We start from the raw sequence: 24,302 nt of genomic DNA, 5'->3' as shown, positions 1-24,302 counted from the left end.
AATTATAATTTCAAAGGCTAAGTAGCATTTTCAAGGTTGAATGGTTACATTTATACACCTCAAATGATATTTAGGCATAGGAATAAAAGTAGCCCCCTTTCCTCTGTTCTATGCTACTCACTACTAACAATTCTGAATTACAATTCCACATAGACACCAGTGGGAACTGCTCAAAAGACATAATTGTCAGTGCTAGTGGAGAGCATAGGTCTATATAGTATGAAAACGATCAGTAATGTTAAAAACTTCACAAAAAGTGGATAGAAAACTTAATATTTACTACTTTTCAAAGTATGCATGATTCTGAATTCGGTGCTTAATGTGTAAGAAAGCAGTAAGCAATTGAGTTACTTGAGATAATTGTCACACTTAAATATTAATTCACTGCTGTCTTAACCCACTGTGTTTATACAGTGTGCTAAATAACATAATCATCATGTCTGAACAGAAGTAACACATGGGAATACTATAAGTGCAGAGTTGAGTTTAAAATTTAGATCATATGCACCTTTAAACTACAGTATGTGAAGTATGTGTGTTGTATGTCTTTGAATTCTTATGAATAACATCCTAGAGGTCTTTGAGTTACTCTTGATACAATAATTGGCTTTCTGTGATGATTTCAAGAACGGCCAATGTTTCTGGGTACTTAAGTATGAAACACCGAAGAGTGAGGAGTTATAACCATCCTAAGATAAATTACCGCTGTACCCTTCTCTTCCCAGGATATCGAAGGAAGAAACACCACAGGCCCTGATTTGCAGGGGATCCCCAGCCATAGGAATTATCAGTATCCAGTCTTTGTGCCCTCTGTAGAGGGCAGTTACTTTACTATAGCTTGGCTAGTTGACTTTGACAGCAAACCAGAAAGGAACTTTGAGTATTCTACAGAATCAAATCACATTTTTCATAGATCCTTCTTCATAGGTCAGAGAATAATGAAACCTATAGAATGGGTAATGTTCAATTTTTTGTCATGTCCTGAAAGGAAACTTTGTAAAGCTTCAACAATTAATGTTTAATATGTTTGGATAGCTACTGACCAATTTTTTTAGATGAAAGATGCAATATGAGGTTGGGAGACTTGAGTAACAGTCAAGAATCATGGCAGAATGCTTGCTGGGAATTTCAAGTGCAGGAAAGAGAATTGGATTCAGAGTGTGGAGGTTTTCAACCCTTTGCCCAACGTGGTCCCTAATCAGACTCAGAGGGTTTTGGCATTTGCATATCCATTCACTTAAGGATGTTGTGTATGTCCTCTATCCAGTCATTTAGGACTGCTGCTTTTGCCTATTAATGTAGTTATTTTGCAAGTGTTAAAATACAACCTTGGTCTTATGTTCGTTCCAACATCTGTTTCAGCCAAATCTCTAGAACTAATGTCTTTTTTTTCTCCGGAAGTATTTTGATGCTTTCCTAGATTAGAATCTGAATATCTGCCTCAGTTTTATTTGGGACATAGTTAACCATTCTAACAACTGAGCATTTTCTATATTGTCTTCAAGATAGATGCTCTTCTGAACTAAGTGTATGAAGTATATTTAACTATTTTGCAAAGGCAAAGTTTCTTGTGGCATGATTGAACATTTCTGTCTATTCTTTTTAAAAATATTCACAAAGTAAGTTTTGTCAAAAATAATAATGTAAATATTTTTAACTGTTAAAAATGATTAAAAACGTGATTCACTGTTTCAGAAAGCTACAACTCTTAAGCATACATTCTGCGTAGAGAGTGAGCTACTCATAATTAATTAGAGGGAAAATAGGACAGGATATTAAATTGTTATATGCAAGACAATACAGTTAAAATAAGGCAATAACTGAACTTTGTAGATGTGAAAAATAACTGGATTTGCAGTACTGAAGAATGACTTATGAAGTGGAATGGCCCAGTTTTACACTACAATAACATCTTGTTTTACTGTAGATGTTCAGGTTGTGGTTTAAATAGCTTTTTGAAATACATATAAAATTTTTCACTAAACTCTATCGTATTTTCTGAAACTATTTTATGATATTTGGAGAGATGCAGTGTCTCAAATTACTTTTATCTCCCAATAAATTATATTGCACCATATATCATTTCAGAATGCTTAATATTAAAGCATAGTCATTTCAAATTAAAATCAAACAGTTGTATGTATAGTCTTGAATAAACGTTACCAGAGTTGGTAACCTTATATATGTATTTCTGGAAAAATTTGCTGTCATGAGGCTATGGAGGTTTCATTTAACATTTCAGAATTAATAAAGCTGCACGATATCTGATTAATTCATGGTGATATGTTCCAAAATATCAAGAGAAAGTATGAAAACCCAATTCACTAACTCTTTTGAGGCCTCAGTAGAGCTGATGTGATGGAAGAAATCTCTGATCCTTCTGTATTAGCTCAAGAATTCCAGAATGTCTGCCCAAAAAAACACTCCAAAGAACAGATAATGGAATATGGTGGTGTAAGTTATTTTAACCAGTAATACTAGTTCTTATATCTTCATATTTTGATGTTTAGTTTTCATGTTATGGAAACCTTTCTCCACGGAGGACGCTTTATCGTACCCTATCTGATGAGAGTATATGTAGCAATCGAAGAGGATCTTCATATGCTAGTTCTCGAAGTTCAATGCTAGACCAGGCCCTGCCAAACGATATCTTATTCAGCACTACTCCACCATACCACAGTACATTGCCTCCCAGAATGAGCCTGACTCCTGGAATGGGAAATCTGAGAAGTAAGTGATTGCTGTTATTGTTGAGTTTGGAATATTTGTAATAAAGTCAAACAAGTCACCAAATACTAAGTTAGATTTTACTTGTGAGGGAAAATTATGAAATGTCACATCAGTCTTCTAATAAAAGCATATTTGGTCAGCAGTACATACTTACGCTTGTCTTGGTGATCAGTTCAGATTTATGTTTGAAGACAGGATTCACATGCCAAGAAATTTTCATGAGACCAGTGACAGACAACAAACAGTTGTCTGAAGATTTCTGGTTATAATTTTATTTTCCGGTAGTGACCTAGTTAAGCCAATCTGGCCTGTTTTGTTTCCTTGTGTGTGTGTGCGCATTCATATTACTGAATATATTCATCAATATTTCATTATAGTTAAATAGGAGAGCTTAGATGATCCTTTTGGTAACATCTTAAAAAGAAATGTGTGATAGTTGTCATCTCCAATCTCAAAACTGGATCTGCTGATACTTTTTAATATTAGGAAAACCTTTGCAAATGACACTGCCTTTTCAATAATCAAAAAAAAGACTAGTTTGGGGTGCTAAGTTAAAATTATTTAATAAAGGTGTATCTTCATTTGTGATGTTCTTCAGAAGCAAGATCTTTATCATATTTTCCAATATGGAGTGATGGATTATAAAGGTTGTAGTACTTTTATGGAGAGCTTGGTAATTTTCATGATTTTCATTTAAAACAAAATAAATTACTGAAAAGGAAATTGTGAAACTCTTGCGTGCTTATGTACCAGAGCCAAAATCTATGCACCCAGATACATACATGTAGGCTACATATCCATATTTATATACTTAATAAGGGTAAATTATGTTTTTTTTTTAAATGCTAAATCTCTTCTCAGTTATTTTACTTTGACCCATAATCTAGAATCTAGGAAAAAAGAAACACTTTTAATTAGCAACTTTAATATTGTATCACAGCTGACTGCAGTTTACAAAAATAGTAGAACAACTGTGGACTTTGAAGTCCATAGCTAAGAAACTGTGGGTGGATTTCTTGAAAACATTAAGGATGCTTACAGACCCATATCCAGAGAGAATACAGACAGATGACTTAAGTAATAGACCTCTCTGTCATTTGTCATGTCTTTCAGGCGCTAGCAGTCAATTGCTAACTTTCAGAAGTAAGTTTTCTATGGAAAAAAAACTCATTCCTACTTATAGTGGCTTCGGGTCTGATATTGAAGTTCATGTAATGCGCACTGGTTCATTTTATAGTGGTATCATAAACAAGTGCTAAATTCCTGCTTCAGCTGGGATCGCATGCTTGATGTACCTTTTGCCAAAATTTAAAATTTTCTTCCGTCAGGGTGAATGAAACTCTTTAGCATAAGTTCAATTTGAAAAGATTTTACTGAAGATCCATTTTTTTTCGTTTGAGACTAATTTGGTAGATTTTGTAGTCTGTTAAGGATCTGTATACACGTGGCTTCCTGATGGCCTTTTTTTCTTCTTACACCATGTTAGGCCTGTGTTTTTAGAGCTATTTGATATAAAGGTTAATCTGCAAAGCAATCAAACCTTCATCATGCTTTTATTCGGAAGATTGACACAAAGCAATTAATGGTTTACACTTGAGCTGTGTACTGCTCCTCCAGCAGTGAAATTTTAGCGTTTGTGTATTAGCTCTGTCTTAAACATCTTATTTTCCATTCTTGCTGCTTAGAAGCAGGAAGATATTTATACGCATTGCAGGAAAAAAACGTGAAACTAGTATCCTGTCAGTCAAAATGAAGCTGATTGTTGTTAGCCAAGGTAGTTCGTGCTATTTTCATACACAGTTTCTATTTTCTTCTTCTGGTTTTGTACTATAAAAGTGCCTTTCAATGCCAGTGATAGAGGATCTTTTATAATGGCTGTCTCAAGGAAGATATAATTCGTCATTTGTAATAGCCACTTGAAGACAAACAAATCATGACTTGCTCACTATTATTTTCAAAGTAATGTTTAGTCATTATCTCTATATAAGAAACTAATTTTGGCTCTTGTTAGGAAGGACTTTGTAGTGAGCGCATAGTAGGTCCTTAATTCTATTGCAGTGGTGATGTGAGAGGTTTTTTTTCCATTTATACTTTTAGTTTGAGGTTGTAGTTTCAGATATCAGAATTCCTAGCTGTGATACTACTATCTTTTGTAAAATACATACATTTGTAATCTTAAAACATTTTAATTTTACCAATATTTAGTATTTACAGAAATCAGTAGAAATAGTGTGGTTTTGGCCAGAATTCATTTTTAGATATTCTTGCATAGTATTACGCAGCATGTATTACATGAAATATTGTGGCAGCACCAAGTGTCTTGAGACCCTCTAACAAGGAAGAGTGATCAATAGGTAAGCAAAGCAACATCAAAAACAAAGCATAATAGGCAGCCTGAAGAGTTTCAGATTATTAAGAATTAGCAGACAAAATGACCATGCAGATATGGAAACAGGAACTTAAACTGTGTGATGTTCACTGTGGGAAGGCGGTGAGAAAATGAAACTATGGATTTTTTTTATTTTATCACTGAAGGAAGTGAACTGAAAAAAGTTGCTTTCAGTAAAGCCTGAAATGTAAGCTCTGACAATTGAGTACTTTGGATTGCACACAGTACACAACTGTACGAAGATTTTTTCATTTCATATATAAATGTATAGATAGATAGATAGATAGATATTTTTTTTTTTAACTTATACAAGAAAGCAGAGCTTGTGTAGCTGAGAACCTTAGGGACGCTGGAGATTCCCTGAGACGGTGCTGTTTATGTTGAGTGATTCTAGCATACTATACATAGTTGCAGGTACAAATCTATCCCCATCTTGCTAATTCATGGCAGCTGAATTAGCAGGGAAAGAATGAAAACCACTCATACAGAACTAGTGTACAAACATGTCAGAGAAACCCAGGAAGACATATGGAGGCAGTCTGACTGAGCTTGTGAGCACCGTGTTCTTCTCCAATTATGAAATAATGAAAGAATAGGGGAAGAAAAAAGCCTGAAGCAATACACTGGCTTGACATTGCTGTGCTGTGAGGAAAGGAGCAAGGTGCAGGATACTTTCAATGATGAGGGTCCTTCCATTCCAACACTCCTGTCATGGGAGCCGTCCCACCATGTCCCTTTAATGGCATTGAGGTCATATCCCTGCAGGTGTGTGTACATCTCTAATTCCTCTTGTTTATTCCCCATGCTTACATGCATTACCATAGAGATGTTTAAGCTGGGCCCTTGATGAAGGTGGGATGGAATTCCTTTGTACTGCTCTTCAGGTGCTTTCCTGCTGACCCATGACCCTTCTCCAGGTTCTGGACATCTATCACTGACATTAGCATCAAACTGAGAGGAGGGGGATGGATTGAGGTTCCCCTCTCCTGGCAACTGTAGTTTAAAGCCCTCTTCACGAGCCTAGCAAGCCTATGACCGATGTTCTTTCCCTTCTCTGACAGGTGGACCCTATTAGCCCCTAGCAGACTAGGTTTCTCGAAGCGAGTCCTGTGGTCTAAGTAGCCAAACCCCTGGCAGTGGCACAAGTACTGCAACTATCTGTTGATTTGCCAGATTTGATTGGCCCTGTCAATCCCCTTGCCTTTGACCGTCAGGGCTCATGAAAAAACTACCTGTGGTCCCGAGTCCTTTACTGCTGCTCCTGGGGCTCTGTAATCCCTGAGCAACAGTATCAAAACAGAGCATCACTGTGTATTGGTGATATACAACTTCAGCAATTTGGAAATCAGTTTTTCATTAAGCAAGTAATGAATGTTAAGTAATTCATACAACCAAAGGAGTATATACGTTATCTGCTACAGGCTCTCATACAATGAATAGTCCACTGTACCAGAACACAGTATTTTTAACAAAAGGGAAAGGAAAACTAATTATTGGGGGCATATGTCCACTATTCTAACAGTAGCATAAACATAGTTCCATGAGAAAGCCTGTTAGCAGGCTGACATCTTTGTAGGGAGACATTGCACAATTGCAGGTAGTACTGAAAAATGGAAAGGTTTGGCAGGAAGATGCTGTTGTTTAGAAGGAGCATATAGTTGCTATTGCAGGAAGGAGGAATAGGAAGCAGACACTGGGATTGATGTCCAAATATGACTTTATATGTTCCTTCAGTTGCAGCATCTTTAGCGTATAATGTGCTTATTAAATGACATGTCTAGTTCATGAGGACAGTGAGGAGTACATAACAGATACTTTTCCATGGTCTATGATCTCCACGTATTTATAGCAGTTCCAAATGAAGCAGGATAATTGTTGTCTTTTTGTATTAATAGTTATGCTTTGAGTACAGAGGAATGTGGGACTGATGACGGTCAATTTAAGATCTCTATTGGAAACTGAGTTTACTATATAATTTTGGTGAAAATAAAGACTTTTAAAGATGCTTTATACTTTTATGTGGCAATAATAAAAATAAAGAAAATTCCTAAGTACAGGAAGAAAGTGGCATAAATGAAAGGACCAGAAAATCACAAGATCAATGATTTTGTGCCAAAAGGGAGTACAGGAAATAAAATAGTCTTTAAAACTGAAAGATAACACTCGTGTTGTTTCGTCAGGGGAAATAAAGGGATGAGTCTGTATTACTTCAAAACCAAACTTGGGGGCAATGAAGATAGTGACCTATGAGATTAGGCATGCATTCCTGGATATGGAGAGGAATGCATGTTAAGCGTAACTAGTCACCTTTGCACAAGTCCGAAAGGAAGACAACAGGTAGTCTGCAGGTTTGCTGATGTGGCAGTCATACAAAGAAAAAGTGGAGGCAACAGCAAGGTAAAGAGGAGCAGGGAGAAAATGCAAATGCAGTACTATAGAAATATTTAACCTCAGCGAGAGTGTTCCTGAAATATAAACAATGTTCCTGAAATATAAACGCACAAAGAGGCCTACATTATTTGAGCTTTTTCTGCTTTTCACTCTTTCCCTCTTTTCTTTCCCCTTCCCCCTCCCCCCCCCCCACCATTGCCCAAGAAACCATAACTCATATCTTGGAAATTAATTATTCTGTGGTGGCACACTGATGCCTGTTCAGTTATTCCACTTACAATTTCAGCCATCAGCATGAGTGCCTGAGTTTCCAGAGCTATCAATATTCAGATCTCCTACTCCAGCAGGCTTTCTGCAGTTGAGTTGCTCTGTCAGGGCTTATGCAGGACTGAATAGGATCTACCCTAAGGTGAACCGAGGTTCTCACAAAGACAATGCATAATGAAGGATGACTGCTGGTGAATATATCACTCCTACTCTTTAATTTGGAAAGCCAGCAGAATGTATTGGGAACAGGCATCTTCCTGACAGGTTTCACAGTCAGCTTCTGTAGGCCGATCACACAAAAGCAAGGGCTGTCCCTTAGGGCCTGCCTGCTGGTCTGGAACCAAAAGCTGGCTTGCTAGCTTTCAAATACAGCATTCTGCCAATTTTCGACAACAGGGATATATAAAACACTTGTACTACCATAAGTAGGGTTCTTATAATTCCCAGGTCATACACAAAAGTTCAGAGACTGTTCTGCTGTTGAGTTTCCAAAGTACTTTCACCCCAAGGTAACCTTAGATAAGTTTGGATGTGTGTTTATAAGAAAGTGAAAATAAAATATTTGTACAGATGTATGAGTAGTGCATTTATCCATTGCATTTTCCATTTCATATAACATCCACTTTGGCATACTAAGAATGGGTATTGAGTACATTTCTGCAGAGGTTTGTCAAATCATTTCCAATTGTAATATAACAATGCTTTCATGTAAGTTGTAGAACAAGATAAATTCCACTGTAAATAGGATTTCTACCTCGTACACATTGCTATTTATTTGCAGGATTCCTAATTTTTTGATAGAGGATTGCAAATCTTCACTGCTATGTTCCTGATTTAAAAACAAACCACTCTCCACACACACTTCTTTTGCAAAGAATATGATAAACTCTAATCATTGCTCTGTGCAATAGAACATTCTATAATAGGTTACTGCTTTGGGATTTTTAGGTCAAAAATCTTTCATTCAGTGTTGGTGTTTTTTATTATTGGTATCAGGACAATGACAAAATGCCACTCTCTTACACTACTTACACTATAATGTATCTTCCACTTGAGTGTTTGTGTGCATGCATTTTTCCCTTCATTGATTTTTGTGTGTGGTATTACTGGCAGAAACATTGCTAGTAATTATTATAGTCTTAATCAGTAGTAAAGAAATGGAAGGAAGAAACAAGTCCTGTACTTCCAAAATATTCAAGAAAAATACTGTTTTGACCTTTTTATTTAATACAAGTAGACACATCATAAAAGCAAAGATTCTTTGGTTTTGACTACAGTATTTAATAAAAGGACAATATGTGCATCACTAGCTTTATGGTTAAGATGAGCTGTAGTTTAAAATAATCTATTTGGGTTTTATGCAGTTTTAAGAACATCCGTATGCTTATTCAGCAATACTTATTTTAATGTTTACATTGATCAAAGTGAAGATTGCTGTTGAAAGATATGGAAATGTTAAACTAAAGATTTTGAAAATTATCATCTCTACTATGATGTATGCTAATGGTATCTTTCTAAAAAGACTGCATAACTGAAAGCTGTGTTTGAACTAACTTTATAGATTGTGTATTAATTGAAATGTATACACTACCTACAGTATACAACATGTTACAGCATGCTCTGAAGCTTAGAGATCAGCATGCAAGTCTTGCATTCTAAGATACACAAAATATTAAGTTAATAGGGTAGTATTTTCAATGTGAAAGTGAGTTTTGGATATAGGCTAGAACTTACAAATGCATTTAAAGAAAAGCAGATAATATTTTTGAAATTACTTCTGGAGATGTAATATTTAAGTTTCACAATACAACTCTGCATATAAATATCTCATGTTGGTTCACAGCCTTCTTTAAAATATAACTGCATCTAGCAACTTTTCTGCTCAGTGTTCAGGTTTAGTATGGTATTCTTTAAGACTGGATGCTGCCTACTCACACAGCATTCACATCAAAATGCAAAGAACTCGTCATGTGCAAAGTGTCACAAAAACCTGTAGAAACCCACCCCATCTTATTCTGCTTGCATTTAACAGTAGTTTCACCCATACTGAATATTGAACAGGAAAAGATAAAAAGAGAAGTGAACATGAGCACTCATTGCTTATACATTCTTTTTGCAATTCATTATAATAGCTTCAAAATTAACTGTACATCATTGTTATAGGAAGACTAATTATTGTGTTTATTGTTTAGATGAATTCTGGTTCTCAGATGGGTCCTTATCTGATAAAGCCAAATTCAATGATCCTGGCCTGATGCCCCTGCCAGACACTGCCACAGGGCTAGACTGGTCTCACCTGGTAGATGCTGCACGAGCGTTTGAAGGTAACAGGAAAAACTGAATAAAGATCACTGTTCACTACGCAAATTTTCTTTTTTATTTTTTTAAGAAAGAAACATATATATTGTATAGCCACACTTTGAATTACAAAAATCCAGTGTTTGCCTCCAAAGCCCTTTCGTTCTTTTGGATGTATTACTTCTCAGTGCTGTAGATTGTCACTGAAAAAATTGGGGATATTTGGATATTCTCAGTATCTATCTTAGATACAATTCAGTGACTTAGGGACCAAAGTGCTCTCTGTAGTCAATTGAAAAAATCAGATGAGATTCAAAGCACATAAATTATATACTTATAAAGAGAATGGGAGTAACAGCTTGTCTGGGTTTATTGTGTTGTCTCTATAAACTTTGTATGTGTAGTACAAATGATGTTGCTGTCCTTCTCAGTTTTCATAATAAGCCCTTGTAAAACAGCAAAAATGTATGCTGTACCTTCCAGTAGCAGAATTTGAGGTGCAGGATATAAACCAGGTTTGCACTATTAAATTATAAGACCAGTTTAACTAAGAAAAAACCTCATTCACCTCTCCAGCAGCTAGACCTACATGTAATGTATAAACACAGATAAGTGGTTGCTTGTTTGAAACTATCTATCTATGAAGTTGTGTGTTTGTGTTTTTTCATTTCTGAGGAGAGTTTTGGTTAGGTCATGGGTCTGTCCTAAAGTCTGCAACATTTGTTATCTGCTATTACTCTCACTAGTGAATATATGAGAAGTCAGAGGTATCTGAATAAGGATGAAATTACTGCAATCATATATAATATAAGGTACAGGTCTCAACTTTATGAGGAGAACAGGTTATTAAGTTAGTGATGAGGTGTTCTGTTTTTTCATCTAAAAAGTAACCATGGTAATAATATTTCTGGTACTGATTCCTTCCCTGAGTCTGAAGTGATTAAATTTCAATTTGATCAAAAACTCTTGAGAAGTATTTACTATACTAATGTAAATGTCATTATTAAAACTTTAAAAAACAAAACAAACAACAAAAACAGACCAACAGTGATGATTAGCAATCAAAAGTACTGTACTGTTTCTTAATGTGATTAATTTTATCTGTATTCATTACTGTTCAGTACTACTTACATATGTCTGTTGTAGCTGGCAGGAAGCTGTACTGTAAGGCTGAAAGTCTAACAACTGGTACCATGCATTTGTATGTTTGATTGCTCAGAAAACATCCTGGCACTTGTTATTGATATCTTAACAACTGAAAATAGATTTGGATAAGTAAATGACAAATTTTATAACTTTGTACATGAAGAATATTTTTAAATGCTAACAGAAATTGAGTTCAGCTATCTAAAAGGTCGTTCTGTACCAGTTATGCTCCTCTATTTTTAGATTTATTTGAAAACTTTAATAGATTTTCATTGCTTTTACCATTTAATATTCTGATGAAAATATTGTTATTTAGGTAAGAGTTATGTGAGTGTTCATTTAAGAGAGAAAAGTAAAACAACATAGCTATCCACAGTGCTTTGTTATAGGGAGGTGGGGATATTGTTGGGTTTTAGTTGCAAACATCTTTTTTTATATACATATTTTATATATACAATTGTATGTAGATAAAGCTGAAGAAATGATGGTATGAGTTGCAAGATGGAAACTTTTTATTGCTTTTTTCTTTAAATTCTTAGAAGAATCTGAGCAGTAAATAATAGTTTTGTATGAAGGAACGTAATTCTTTTCTGTTTAGAACTCTGCAGTAGAGACGCCCGCATGTATGTTAGATGATTTGTAAAATGTTTTGGCTAGATTCATAGTACTGCAACTCGAAACTTTTGACTAGGAGTGGAATTTTTAAGCCCTTGCTCAACTTTCTCTATCTGATGTCTTGTAGTTTGAAAGTCATTTAAAAAAGAATAACTGATAGGGATATCATAAAAAATTCACTGGGAGGGAGTGGGTTGGATATGAATTGGCAGATCCTTTTTCCTTATGTATTTTAATGGTGATAAATGAGGAGTTGCCTCAACTTTATTTTTATTTAAAAATAGCTTGGAACTACTCTTCTGCATTCTGTCAATGTTGAAAAATAGAGAGTAGATGATTCTAAAAATCATAAACTGATTAATATAAAATTATTTTGATAAATGGGATCACATTTTATATAGGACGGTCTCAAAAAAAAACAATAAAAAGGATCAAAAATGGGTAGCATTTGTTTTTAATGTTAAAACTAATCTCTAGTTTGGCTTTATCAAGCTGATATTTAAGTCATATTCTTTTCTAGAACATAGACTTCGTTTTAGTTTTTTCTTTTTACAAGGTCTTTTCTTAATATTATTTCATTAGTATTACCAAACTGATTCCAAGGTCAGAGTTTTTTCCCTTTGATTTCTGTACACTGTATATTGATAACTTCGACATTTTGATCAGTTCAAAATCCACATGGGTCTTGCAGTCCTTCATTTGTCTGTCTTAAAATGCTGTTGTATTCTGGTTAATATTATATATAGCCTTTTGAGCTGTTTGTTGGAGTTAGTTGAATGAAGAATAAAATACAGTAGCAACGTTTTTGCTACCATCATCTGTGCTCAGAATTTATTCATGGATGTAATGAGAACAGGGTTCTCATTTTAGCCTAACTCTCTTCCCCCCACACCTGAACAGTTGAGGAGCTTGTTCATTAATTAATATTATAATTAATATTAGCCTTTATCCTACTGACACCTTGATCTTATGTAGAACAGCAGTTTCTAAACTGGTCTGCAAGGGTGGAGTAAGTGTTTGAAGGACAGAATATGAGGCAGTCATAACTGATCTAATTGAAAGTGTGATGATAATGCCTTTTTTTTTTTTTTTTTTTTAACTTTGTGAGGATTTCATTTTTAATGCTTTGCTTGGCAAGAACTTCTGTGGGAAGCAGAATACTTACTTCAAACTCTTCTTGAAAATCCACTGTTATGTGGACAGGTCTCTGAAGTGCAATGAAGAGTTGTGCAGGGGTTAACTCCCCAAGCTCCAGAAGCTGCATCTGTAAGAGGTTTTGCTTGAGCTATTTCTGCTGAGGGTCAATATCTGTAAGCTAGAGTTCAGTGCAACGTTATTGTAAGTATTTGCACTGTCTTCCATTGCAGGGCATAGATTTGATCCTGATATTTGTCCAGAGATGATTTTCAGAATTCCTGCGGTCAGTTGCAAGGGGTATCCTTCAATTTCTTTCATACATGGATAGGCTACTTCCATTCCTGTATTTTATTTTGGTAGTAGCTGCAGAGAGACAGGGGAGCAGTTGACATGCTGGAAGTTCATTGTGGTAATATCTTTGTATCTATCCCTCAAGCAAACAAAAAAAATAGAACTTCATGTGACTGTGCATCAGAAGAGAAAAAGGAGGGTTTAGGGAGGGCAATTGAAGTGAGAATATGAGTAAGAAACAGAAATAAAGCAACTTTTTGAACTGAGTAAAGATAAAGATATGGGGATTTACAGAATAAATTTGAAAGATGGATAAGAAAAAGGAAAATCTCAGAAAAGAATAAAGAAAACGGAGAGAATATGTTGTTTGTTTTGTTTTCTAATTCTGTTTTTGTATTATCCTTCAGGTAGATCCACAAGTTAGAAAAGAAGGACAGGTTTTCAATGTGTTGCTGATGGCTAATTTTGGATCTTTTAAAGAACTTGTGGAACAAAAAGTGAAGTCTTCCTAGATGTCTACTTCTGTTACTGTCGTTATAGAAAAGGGTTGACCCAAACATAAAAATTATTATGATGAATAGAACTTTTTACTATTTTTGTTACTTTAAGCTGGTTGTATTCTGCTTTACAAAGAATAGTGTTTTGTAAATCATATTACAGGAATTAACAACCTAAGAAAATCTCTCTGATATCTCTAATTTAGTTCATTGAAATAGGTGGTTTCACTTTATGATTATTTTCCAGGTTATTTTTATGAGCATCTACTAGCCATGCCAATCAGAGTGTAGTGTTTCTTAATGCCAGTTTATCTTTGCAGAAACATCTGTGCTACTGTAATTAATATTATTTTAATATTTCCATTTAAAAATCTTTATAGCTTAATGCGAGTAATGCTACACAGAACATAACGAGAAAGAAGTGAAGCATTCAACAAGAGAGAATTATTTTAATAATAATTATATTTTAAATTGTTAGATAAATAAAATACTCATTTAGCATTTGGTAATTTTTAATGCATGCCTGTGTAGCTCTGTTTTGCTTCCATGCGTATGTCAATGTATGTGGATAACCTTAGCTTTAATAGTGAAAGGGATGCTTCATGCACTATACTTATTTCAGCCTTTTGTGCTTTGCAGTACATGAAAATGTCTGGAGTTCTTTCCTGGCCTTTGTTAGTGGGCTGAAACTATGAAAATCTAGACTGAAATTCTGAGTGGCTACAGCTGTACAATTCTATTACCTGAAAGTCAGATGCAGCTGTTGCCTCATCTTGCTAAATCAACAGTTGCTTAAGCTTTTGTACAAACACCAGTACATTTTGTGGAATGATAGAATCACAGAATGGTTTGGGTTGGAAGGGACCTTAAGGATTACCCAGTTCCAACTCCCTGCCATGGGCAGGGACACCTCCTACCAGACCAGGTTGTCCAAAGCCCCATCCAGCCTGGCCTTGAACACCTCCAGGGATGGGACATCCACAGCTTCTCCGGGCAGCCTGTGCCAGGGCCTCACCAGCCTCTGAACGAAGACTTTCATGCTAACATCTAAACTAAATCTTCCCTCTTTTAGTTTAAAGATATTACCCTTTGTCCTATCACTATGCTCCCTGATAGATTATTTCCCCATCTTTCCTGTAGACCCCCTTTAGTTACTGGAAGGCTGGTACAAGGTCTCCACCAAAGCCTTCTCTTCTCCAGGCTGAACAGCCTCAACTCTCTCAGCCTCATTTTGATACTATTTGAGAACCGTTTTCTCAAACAGTTTTCTACGCGTGGGTCCTTTGTATGGTTTGGTAAGAATGTCCCAGATAAAATTATAGCTCTGAGATTTTAGCATGCACATACCACTTGAATAGGAGGTGTCCTCATAATTTGGAAGAAGCAGAACTTATACCTACAGTATCATAGTCGGAAATACACTTGGTTATTCTATCAAAAAATTAACTGTCAGCAAAAAGTAGCTTTGATTTCATTTTTGTGGATAGAGTCAAGCTAATTCTGTTAAGAACATATGAAAACAGAATCAGTTGGGAGATTTTGCTCTTTGAAGCACAAGTTCAGTTTTGACCACAGTTCAGCTTTAAAAGCATTTCTGATTTAAATAGTGAACTGCTGAAACTATTGCTAAGCATGAATACTTGTGTGGAGATCAGTGAGATGATGTAGTTATTAAAAATAAAAATATCTTTTAAAGTACTTGAAAAGTATTCAAAGGAAAATATTTTGCTACTCAAGGATCTTGTTGATGTACGAGTTGTTACAAAAGTTTTTGTCACAAACTTGTTCAGAGAATGATTTTGACGCTAGCCAGGCTTTTGAAAATTAAGTAGCTGTTCTTTGAAGAGCAACACAGGAATTTACATAGTATGCTGTGTGTTTGGAGACTTCTATTTTTTAATGGCCATGTAGTGACTTGTTCCTCACCTGAGGAATGTAATATGGTTTCAAGTTTTATAAAGATAAGAATTTCTGAAAAATCTATTATGTAAATAGAAAAGTTTTAATAATTAATTTCCTATTCTAAGAGTTACTATTTTTAATGACCTACAGTTGAAATTCTTTATGGAATATACAAGGAAGAAAAAGTCAATCTACACATTATGCTTCATTGCAGGCACCCGTGTTTTTGTATTTTTGTTGTGTATTGAAGTAATATAAAAATATTTTAAAATAATGGGTTTTAAACTTTCCTTGTGTGGCTTCATTAACAGCTGCATGCATCTATTTTTACACCTGCTTTTATCCATCAGGAGAGATATTTTCCTGAATAAAATGACAAAACATATTCTCAGCTGACAAAATACGCCAGACAAGTGGCCATTCTCTTTAATTAGGCTTACTCTGCAGTGGAAGTAAAATTCATGTTTTTATGTTACAGTAGAATTGCCTGTGAGATGCAATGTCACACATCACGTTATTTGTGCCCATAGAAAAAATAGCAACATAACATTTGTTGCTGACTTTTTCTTCTGTCAAAAGGTGATGAAAATGTGAATACCATAGAAGTGAAATTGATTATTTGATATGTACTTCAAACTTATGACCCATACCCTTGTCAGGCTGATAGTTTTCAAAGCCTTGTTTCTAGCATACATATTGGGTTCAAGTTTGGAACCTAGTTTATCTATGCTAATTAAATCTATCCCACTTAATATGTTTCAAATTGATCATGTTTAAAATTATATTCTTACTTTATTGTCAACACATGAAAAAATTGTGTTCATATTTTCCAAAGCCTAGTCAGAAATAAGGATAAAATCGGAGGAAATGATCTGTGGTCTTTAAAATTGGGTAAACGATGGCATCCAATTTTTCTTCCTTATATAATAAAATGAACTGTTACTCTTTGCTATTCCTTTAAAAAATGTTCATTTAGAAATGCCTTTGAACAGTTTTCTGATGGCTTCCTATTTTCATTTGGTAAAGTATTAAAACAAATTTTTCTGCCTAGTTAAAATGGTGTGGTCTGTATTTGCTGTTTAGGTGCTTAGGGTTTGGAGGATTGTCTCTGTGTGTCGTGCCAAATTGTGTGTAACAGTACTGGGTATTATTATTAGAGACACTGGGTGTGCCATCTCATGCTTTATTGTAATGTTGGTGTTGTGTAAAAATGTTTTTGCAAGGCTGGTGGTGAGAGCCAGCATGAGTTGCCCTGGGAGTATTCATCATGTGAACTTTACATAAGGGCCACAGCTACTTTAGTGGAGATGGACTGTCTTGTTTATAGGAACATTCTAAATCTTATTCCAGGTTTTGACTCAGATGAAGAACTTGGGCCGTTCTGTCATCACACGCCGTTTCTAGGTGATGATCTGGGATTGATGACTTTTACCTTTTGTAAACTTTCTTTAATATTTCCTATGTTTGCACGTTTGCATGACAATGCAAGCTTTGGGTCTGTGGGGTGGTAGAGCAAGGGGACAAAGTGGCAAGGCAGGCATGTTGTCACCTGAATTTATACAAACCTACAGACATGGATTTTGTTTGACAGAAATAAGTTAAATTGATCTCCACGGAATATGGATGTTTTTATAGAAGACAAATTAAATCCTAATGAATGCATCATTTACTCCCATTCTGTGCAATGATGATCTGCATGGCATAATTCTATTACGTGGTGACTGATGTATTTTGGCAACCACACTGTATATCCATAGGTAATTATTTATATGCTTGTTAGATTACTCTCTGGTGGAATCCAATGCAGGTAATAGTGTGCCTTGGTAATATATATAACAAAACCTCAATTGATTAAAAACTAATATGAATTTGTTGCTTCTTAAGTATGCAGATGGCCAATAGGTTCTGCTTGAGACTATAGTAAACAGTACAAAATGGTATAAAATGAACAGTGCAGATTTCTGAGGAATCTGAGGGCTTTAAGTCCATGGAAAATGCAAATCTTTTCATTGAATTATTGTCATTGGTTGTGGCCCTGAGTTCTCAAGCTGTTTTCTGTGGATTTCATCAAGACCAATTTACTATTCATATCAGCCTTAACTGGTCCAAACAAATATGAGACACACAAAAAATTGCTTTGAGGTTGCCTTTGGATGCAGATGTGGGGAAGCCAACTACTTGGAATATACTTTACATCTGCTGATTATCTTCGAAGCTGTGATGTAGAAACCTACATCCCGTTGTCGAACTGAACCAGGATACTGGCTGTAATACAGCCTTTTATTTTATATATATATATATATATATATATATATATATATAGCTTTAAACATATCCTTATGTTACTTTTTTATTTTTTTACAGATCAGAGAGTAGCATCTTTTTGTACGTTGGATGATATGCAGCAAGCTCAGGGCTTGGAAGGAACACAAGAATTACCTTTGGATGAGAGTCCCACAGATGGAAAAGATTTCCTCGAGGCTACTGGGTATGTCAAAATTAAAGCATGTTTCTTAACACAACAACAACAACAAAAAACACTGATTTTCTCCTAATGTTGCATGTTACGTGGTGGTGAGAGTTCTTTCTCCCTCTTCCTTCTTGTGATAGAGGTGATACAGGAAAAATATATGTAGGACAGAGGTTCCCATTATTGTTGGAATATAACACACACTCCCCAGAACAACAGAAAGAAAGCGATGCGTGTCCTTTTCCCTAACTTAAATGCTGTCAAAGGGAGGGCATGTAGAAGGAAATGGAAAGACATAAGTGGACAAAATGGATAATTTGGGCAGCCAAAAAGTAGAGAAAAGAGAGGAGAGTCAACACGTTAATGTAAAGAAAGAAATCAGAAGAGTATAGAAAGCAGAGTACCACTGCTCTGAAAATGTGCAGGTTTTAAAATTAAATGTACTACTTCATTTAAAAAAAAACTTCCCATTTTTCTGTCCTCTGTATAAGGAGAATGGGTAGGAGAGATTCTTGTTCAGGTCAGTGTTCTAGAATGCTGAAATGATTCTAATGTTATATTTGATATTGATATGTTAGGGATGAACACTGCCTTTTCAGAATGTAGTGATATAGTTTATCATATGATCTTTGGATATAAGAAGTTTAGAATTTGATTGAAACTTCAGAAATTAGCACGTTGTACTTACAAGACCCGAGGAAGAAAATAAGACATTGGATGGAACTGTCTTGGTCCAACTACTGGTTTATGGAAGTTAAGAAAGCTTTTCTACTTCTATTCAGCTGACAGATATTGCCTATAGGGAATTGACAAGCTTTTTAACATCAAAAATCCACTCAGTGACACTGTCTTGCATAATAGGTGCCATAAATAACTAAAATCCTAACAATTTTACAGTCCTAATTTAGATTGTGAAGCTACTGGACAAAGAGTCCAGTTCGTCTTTGAGTCTCAATCTACCAAAGCAATCTGTGTGTAATGCACACTACTTTGCTTGTGTGAGCAGCAACTTAGTCTTTCCATAAGTATTTTTGCTATTTATATGACCATAACAGGAAACTTTCTCTGGAAACTATGTAAATGTCTCTATTTTATTTCAAAAAGCATGATGTCAAATTGTCTGTATGCATGTTTCATTGTTATTTGATGGCAGACTGATCACACTTTCACTTTACTTTTGAAAAGTGTTGTTTCTTGGAACCAACCTCAGACCAGTTCCGTCTAGGAAATTTGTAGTATAGCCGGATAAAGCACTGTCACAGCAATAGTGCGGAGTGCAGGTTGATGCAGAGTTTCAATCAATTAACCTGCACTGATCTATTGCACCTGAAAGCCAAATTTTTTCACTGTATTTCTCCTATACAATAATAGTTTGTTTCTTTTTTTCATCTGGATAGAACTGATGACAGGAGCTCAGCTCTGTAGTATATAACATCCTTATCTGCAGCAAACATCTCAGACCTTGGAACTTACCTTTTGCAATTGTTCATGTTCAGAGAAAAAATGCTACTTGCAAATCCATAGTTTTTCATCTACACAGAGAGAAATGAATCAAGAGAACCTGTAACTGAAAACTGTGGGAAACTGCCCAAATTCTTCATACCCAGTGATCTGTGAGAGGATTAGATTATCTTTTTTTTTTTATCCCTGTCTTTTCTGCTGTGGGGAGTATACTTGTTTTAAAAACAGAGGGATTGAGAAGCAAAGTCTGTCAATTAGCACAGCTTAAAAGAAAAACATCTTTGATTAGTTTTGCTCTTCAGCTGCAGGAGTGGAAGAACAGGAAATGGAGGAAAAAGAAAGCTTTTAGTCTTCCTGCTTGTTAGGCTATCACATTATAATTTGAAGCAATTTTACACAAATTAACTTACATGGTTAAATGCATTTATTTCAATGACTTCTAAGTCCACATTTTTTACCAGCCAAGTGATCAATAGGGTTTAAAAGACTTTTTTAAAAGATGTTCCACTTCAAGCATTGGCAAATCTGTCTGATTTTTGCACTTGCATGAAACAGCTGATTCAGCTCTTTATATAAAGCTACTCTCTCTTCAGCTTCTCCCTTTTAGACAAAGTAATTCACGTTACGGCTAATTTCATCTATAACGTATGTGAAACTGTCTCCCACAGTGCTTGTTGTCATACAGGAAACAGAAGCTATTCTCAGTATTTTCCTTCACTCATGCATTTGATTAACCTGTGGCAATATTTCATATGTTTTGACCTTTAAGCAAAATATTTGGCTCTGTAAAGCTGTAGGTTTATCTTTTACTGGAAATGACACAACTGCAGACCAGACAAAAGAATTCTAACAGCTCTTTTGGTTTACCATAATTACTGCTGCAGCTTGCTTCAGATTAGTACAGTCCTTATCTGAAAGCAGCTTGTTAACAAATGTGCTCAGCACACCATTTAGCAGCAAGTTTGACTTGCACTGTGAAGGTATGTTGAAATAATACCTGAAATATTCCTTCTTAAAATTATTTTAATTTCTTCTAGGTTTGCATGTGAGGTTGTGTCATATTTCAGATATTACAGCAATAGGTTTATGTTCTGGTAATAGTTTTCCACTATTGCTGTTTTTAGTTTAGGAATAGTTCGGGAATTAAAGATAATTTGTTTTCTCTGTTATTCCTGAAAGTCTTATTCTGCAAAAGCTGGGGGAGAAAATGGGGGAGAAAATTGTTTTTAAGTAACCTGGAGTGAAGATAATGGTTTACTTTATAGGGAGCATGCTCCAACTACTCTGACGGGAAAAGTTAACCAGCTGGAAGTGATACTCCGGCAACTACAAACTGACCTGAGGAAGGTAAGAGATCATTAATGGTATTATTACTTTGTAGTTTTAATAGCTAGATTTCTATGCAGAGTTCATTAAAGGTTTGAAAAAAGTGCATCAGTTCAAATAGATAGCGTAATGACAATTAATGAATGGTAGAGCCTCGTGGTTGATCAGAACACTGAAGTGCAGAAATTCCTGTGGGAATGGTTACACAGACAAGTTGCTATAAGGCTGACTTGTTTACAGGTCATTGACTACTCCAAAATAAAATTGTCCTACCTATAGTCATAGCCCAGAATAAATAAGGTACTTTATCTCCATTTTATGGTACCTTGGATTTGACAAAGGATAGGGATATGCATGCAGGTTCTATTTCTAAGCAGTTAACACTCTAGATTTGTCATCCTTGTTGCCTTGTGGTGTCTTGATCATGTGACAGTGAGTTGATTTGTCTCATTTGCTATCTAATTCCTGAACTGGAAACATTACCAGGACTGGTAGAAATGAGACTTGCGTTTATTCAGAAAATAATCATTATAAGGAAGATTTTGAAAGTAGATAATTTTGTTTCTTCCTGGGCTCTCACATATTATCTGTAATACTCAAAGTCTTCTCATCCTTTTAGTCCTTGAAGTTTTTGTTAAATTGAATGAATTCCTAAAATTTTTGTATTGAAGTAGCATCTAGATTTCTTTTTAGATTGCATTAGTTTCAAAACAACATACCCTAGAATGAATAAGGTACTTGGAGCATATTTTGGGAATCAGCTTAGAGTTAGTTGTCAGAATGGATTAGGGAGCTCAACAAAATATAACTTGTATGACTTGCAGAGAAATAATAGCAACAAAAAGAATTGCTCTAATCATGACTATTCACTTTTTTCAATTTGTATCTTTATTAACCAGGAAAAACAGGACAAAGCAGTTCTCCAAGCAGAGGTACAGCATCTGAGACAAGATAACATGAGACTTCAAGAGGAGTCTCAAACAGCAGCTGCTCAACTGAGGAAGTTTACAGAATGGTTTTTCAATACGATAGACAAAAAATCCTAATGGCTGGACCCCCTTCGAAAATACTTACTTGTAACAGCTGTAATGTAACAGCTGTATTTTTTTGATTAGCGGGATAATAATTTCACTGTGTTCACAATCCATTTTAGGTGTTTCTGCTACATTCTCTATCCAGCTTTATTCATTTGAAAAAGGGAGAACTGTGATAATCTGTCTTTAAATTCATATGAAGAAAGCAGAGAATAGCAGATATTTGTTTGTGTGAAGATGAATGTAAAAAAAAAATCTTAGTGTCATTTTAGACATTTTTAGAAGGTGCGCTGGCTAAGGCTTGCCTGAAGAGGAATATCTGGGGTTTTAGTTCCTTCATTTCAGGTGCGCTGGTGAAGATGTTAAAGCAATTTACATTAGCTTGGGCTTCAGTATTGTAAGATAAAAAGAATAACTAGACATATACTTTAATGTTTAAAAGGTGCTCTATTTTTTTGTATGTACAGTAGTTTTATTTCCACGGTCCACATTGTCATAGCAATAAGAATGGAGGTATAGTGAATAGTCAAAAAGCTGTGTTTATAAAATGTTAGCACTGATGTGTTTAACACTAGTTTGGATGCAGATACATTAGAGATTATTTATTTGCAGGAACAAATGGTGCCTGAATATAAACAGTGTTCTGATTTTCTAAAGATTCACATGCCTTGTAAATGGCTCACTGGGGTTAGCCCACTCCCAACTTCAGTTACTTTTGTATAGTTGATGTTCAGCTAAACAGTTATATTGCTTAACTATTGGAATCATGTATGGTGTGAGCCAGCCAATCAATTGTACAATGCCAAATTTGTTTATCTTTGTACAGAAGCTTTGATCAAGTGTCTTGTATTTAACACCTTTATTTAAGCTTATTTAACCTTAAATTGTTGATTTTATAAAGTTTGTTTTATCTGCACTATAGTGAGGTCAGTTGGTTGCAAGCTGTAATATTTTTAGCTTGCCAAGACTGTACTGAGGAGTTCTAGAAAATTCTAACAATTGGATGCTGCTAGTACACAATTGATTTGTTTGTATGCTTTAACATTTTTAACTGTTTAATTTGAAATGAACATACATCCTGCTTTTTTAATAAATGTTAAAAATATAAACCTGAAAAATTATTTTATCTTGTATCATCTACAACCATTGTCACTAGCTCAGGTTTCCATTCAGCTCACCATCTAGGTTCTCAATCAGAAGGCGGTCCAAACCCCTCGAGTAATCAGTCCATCGTTACCAATGAAGAATTGTCACCATTATCAAAGTGGATTTCTTTGATTTGGCCTATGCTATAACTGAGGAGGTAGCTTCACAGGTCAAGGAGCAAAAAGCTATTTCGACTGTTCGCAGGCATTGATTTAGTGACCTATGAGAGAAACTGCTTTACTGCAAAATATGTTCTAAAGAAATATTTTTCAAAAGGTGTCTAGTTTTTGTGTATTATTTTACATTAATCACAACAGCAGATAGGTTGCCATCCTCTTCTATCTGCAATTGAAGATTTGATTGCAGTGTTAGCATATGTGAGATGTGAAAGCAGGCTGATGATAGCTTGCACTGCTTTATTCCTCTTTTGCTACAGTTTTGTGTGTAGTATTGAGCTATATGTACTAAGTCTACTCCAAAAAAGAAATACAAGTTTACAAAATGAAATGAAGCTAACAAGAACCTTTGAAGTTATCCTTCAATAACGAAAAAAAGAAAATGGTTCCAAATCATGGTTGTATTCCAGTTCCTTTTCAGCAGCTAAATGCATTCAGGCAAGCCTACAGAAAATTGTAGAATCGTTACAGTATATATTCAACTGATGCAAATAAAATTCTGTATCCATTGTTTGCATATGTTGGCTAAGAAATGGTTCATAAGTTGAACAAATGTCTATTCCTGCTATAATGATTGTTCTGAATAACTGCTCTTAGGAAAGGTTACATGGGCAGCAAATCAAGGCTTTGGTATCGTTATATTGAAATGGAAAAACCTTTGTATTTTTCATCAAAAACTGACTCTTATCTACCCAACTATATCCATTAAGCTATATTAACTCAGAGTAATTAAACATGGCAGTCATGTGTTACACTAGATTCTGATTTAAACACTTTACAAGAGTCATTAGCAAACCCATCTGGCTGGACACCTTGCCAAAACAGCAGTGCTGAACAACTTTCACAATTTGTCTGTGAAAACGTTTCTGTGAGGACTGGCCCATTTGAGAAGCTGTGCTAACTGAAATGACCTTCAGAATAAGCTTTTTTTTTCTGAAGGAATGCTATTAGGTTTGTGTAAGAGTTTGTAGTCCAATATTCATTTCAGCATTTGTCTCTATCAGTTGTTGAAAATAAGCATTATTA

General features: G+C 35.2%; 1 protein-coding gene across 4 annotated transcripts in view; it reads left to right on the top strand.

Moving 5' to 3' along the window:
* The window catches only part of SIPA1L2 (signal induced proliferation associated 1 like 2), a 143,167-nt gene extending 119,520 nt beyond the window's left edge, over positions 1 to 23,647 (top strand). Inside the window, exons 19-24 of one of the 4 annotated variants that reach the window (XM_050709908.1) lie at positions 2,511 to 2,730; positions 9,970 to 10,101; positions 17,014 to 17,067; positions 18,028 to 18,151; positions 20,860 to 20,941; positions 21,820 to 23,545. In XM_050709908.1, coding sequence (XP_050565865.1) covers positions 2,511 to 2,730; positions 9,970 to 10,101; positions 17,014 to 17,067; positions 18,028 to 18,151; positions 20,860 to 20,941; positions 21,820 to 21,966 — 759 coding nt within the window. In that variant the 3' untranslated portion in view covers positions 21,967 to 23,545. Of the gene's footprint in view, positions 1 to 2,510; positions 2,731 to 9,969; positions 10,102 to 17,013; positions 17,068 to 18,027; positions 18,152 to 20,859; positions 20,942 to 21,819 lie in introns of all 4 variants that reach the window. The other 3 variants (XM_035561316.2, XM_035561332.2, XM_035561339.2) reach the window with 3 other exon arrangements.
* Positions 23,648 to 24,302: the final 655 nt, after the last annotated feature.

Source organism: Cygnus atratus, chromosome 3 (genome assembly GCF_013377495.2).
Source record: "Cygnus atratus isolate AKBS03 ecotype Queensland, Australia chromosome 3, CAtr_DNAZoo_HiC_assembly, whole genome shotgun sequence".
Taxonomy (NCBI): Eukaryota; Metazoa; Chordata; class Aves; order Anseriformes; family Anatidae; genus Cygnus; species Cygnus atratus.
The sequence above is the reverse complement of the archived record's forward strand: the minus strand, read 5'-3'. Positions and strand labels throughout refer to the sequence as shown.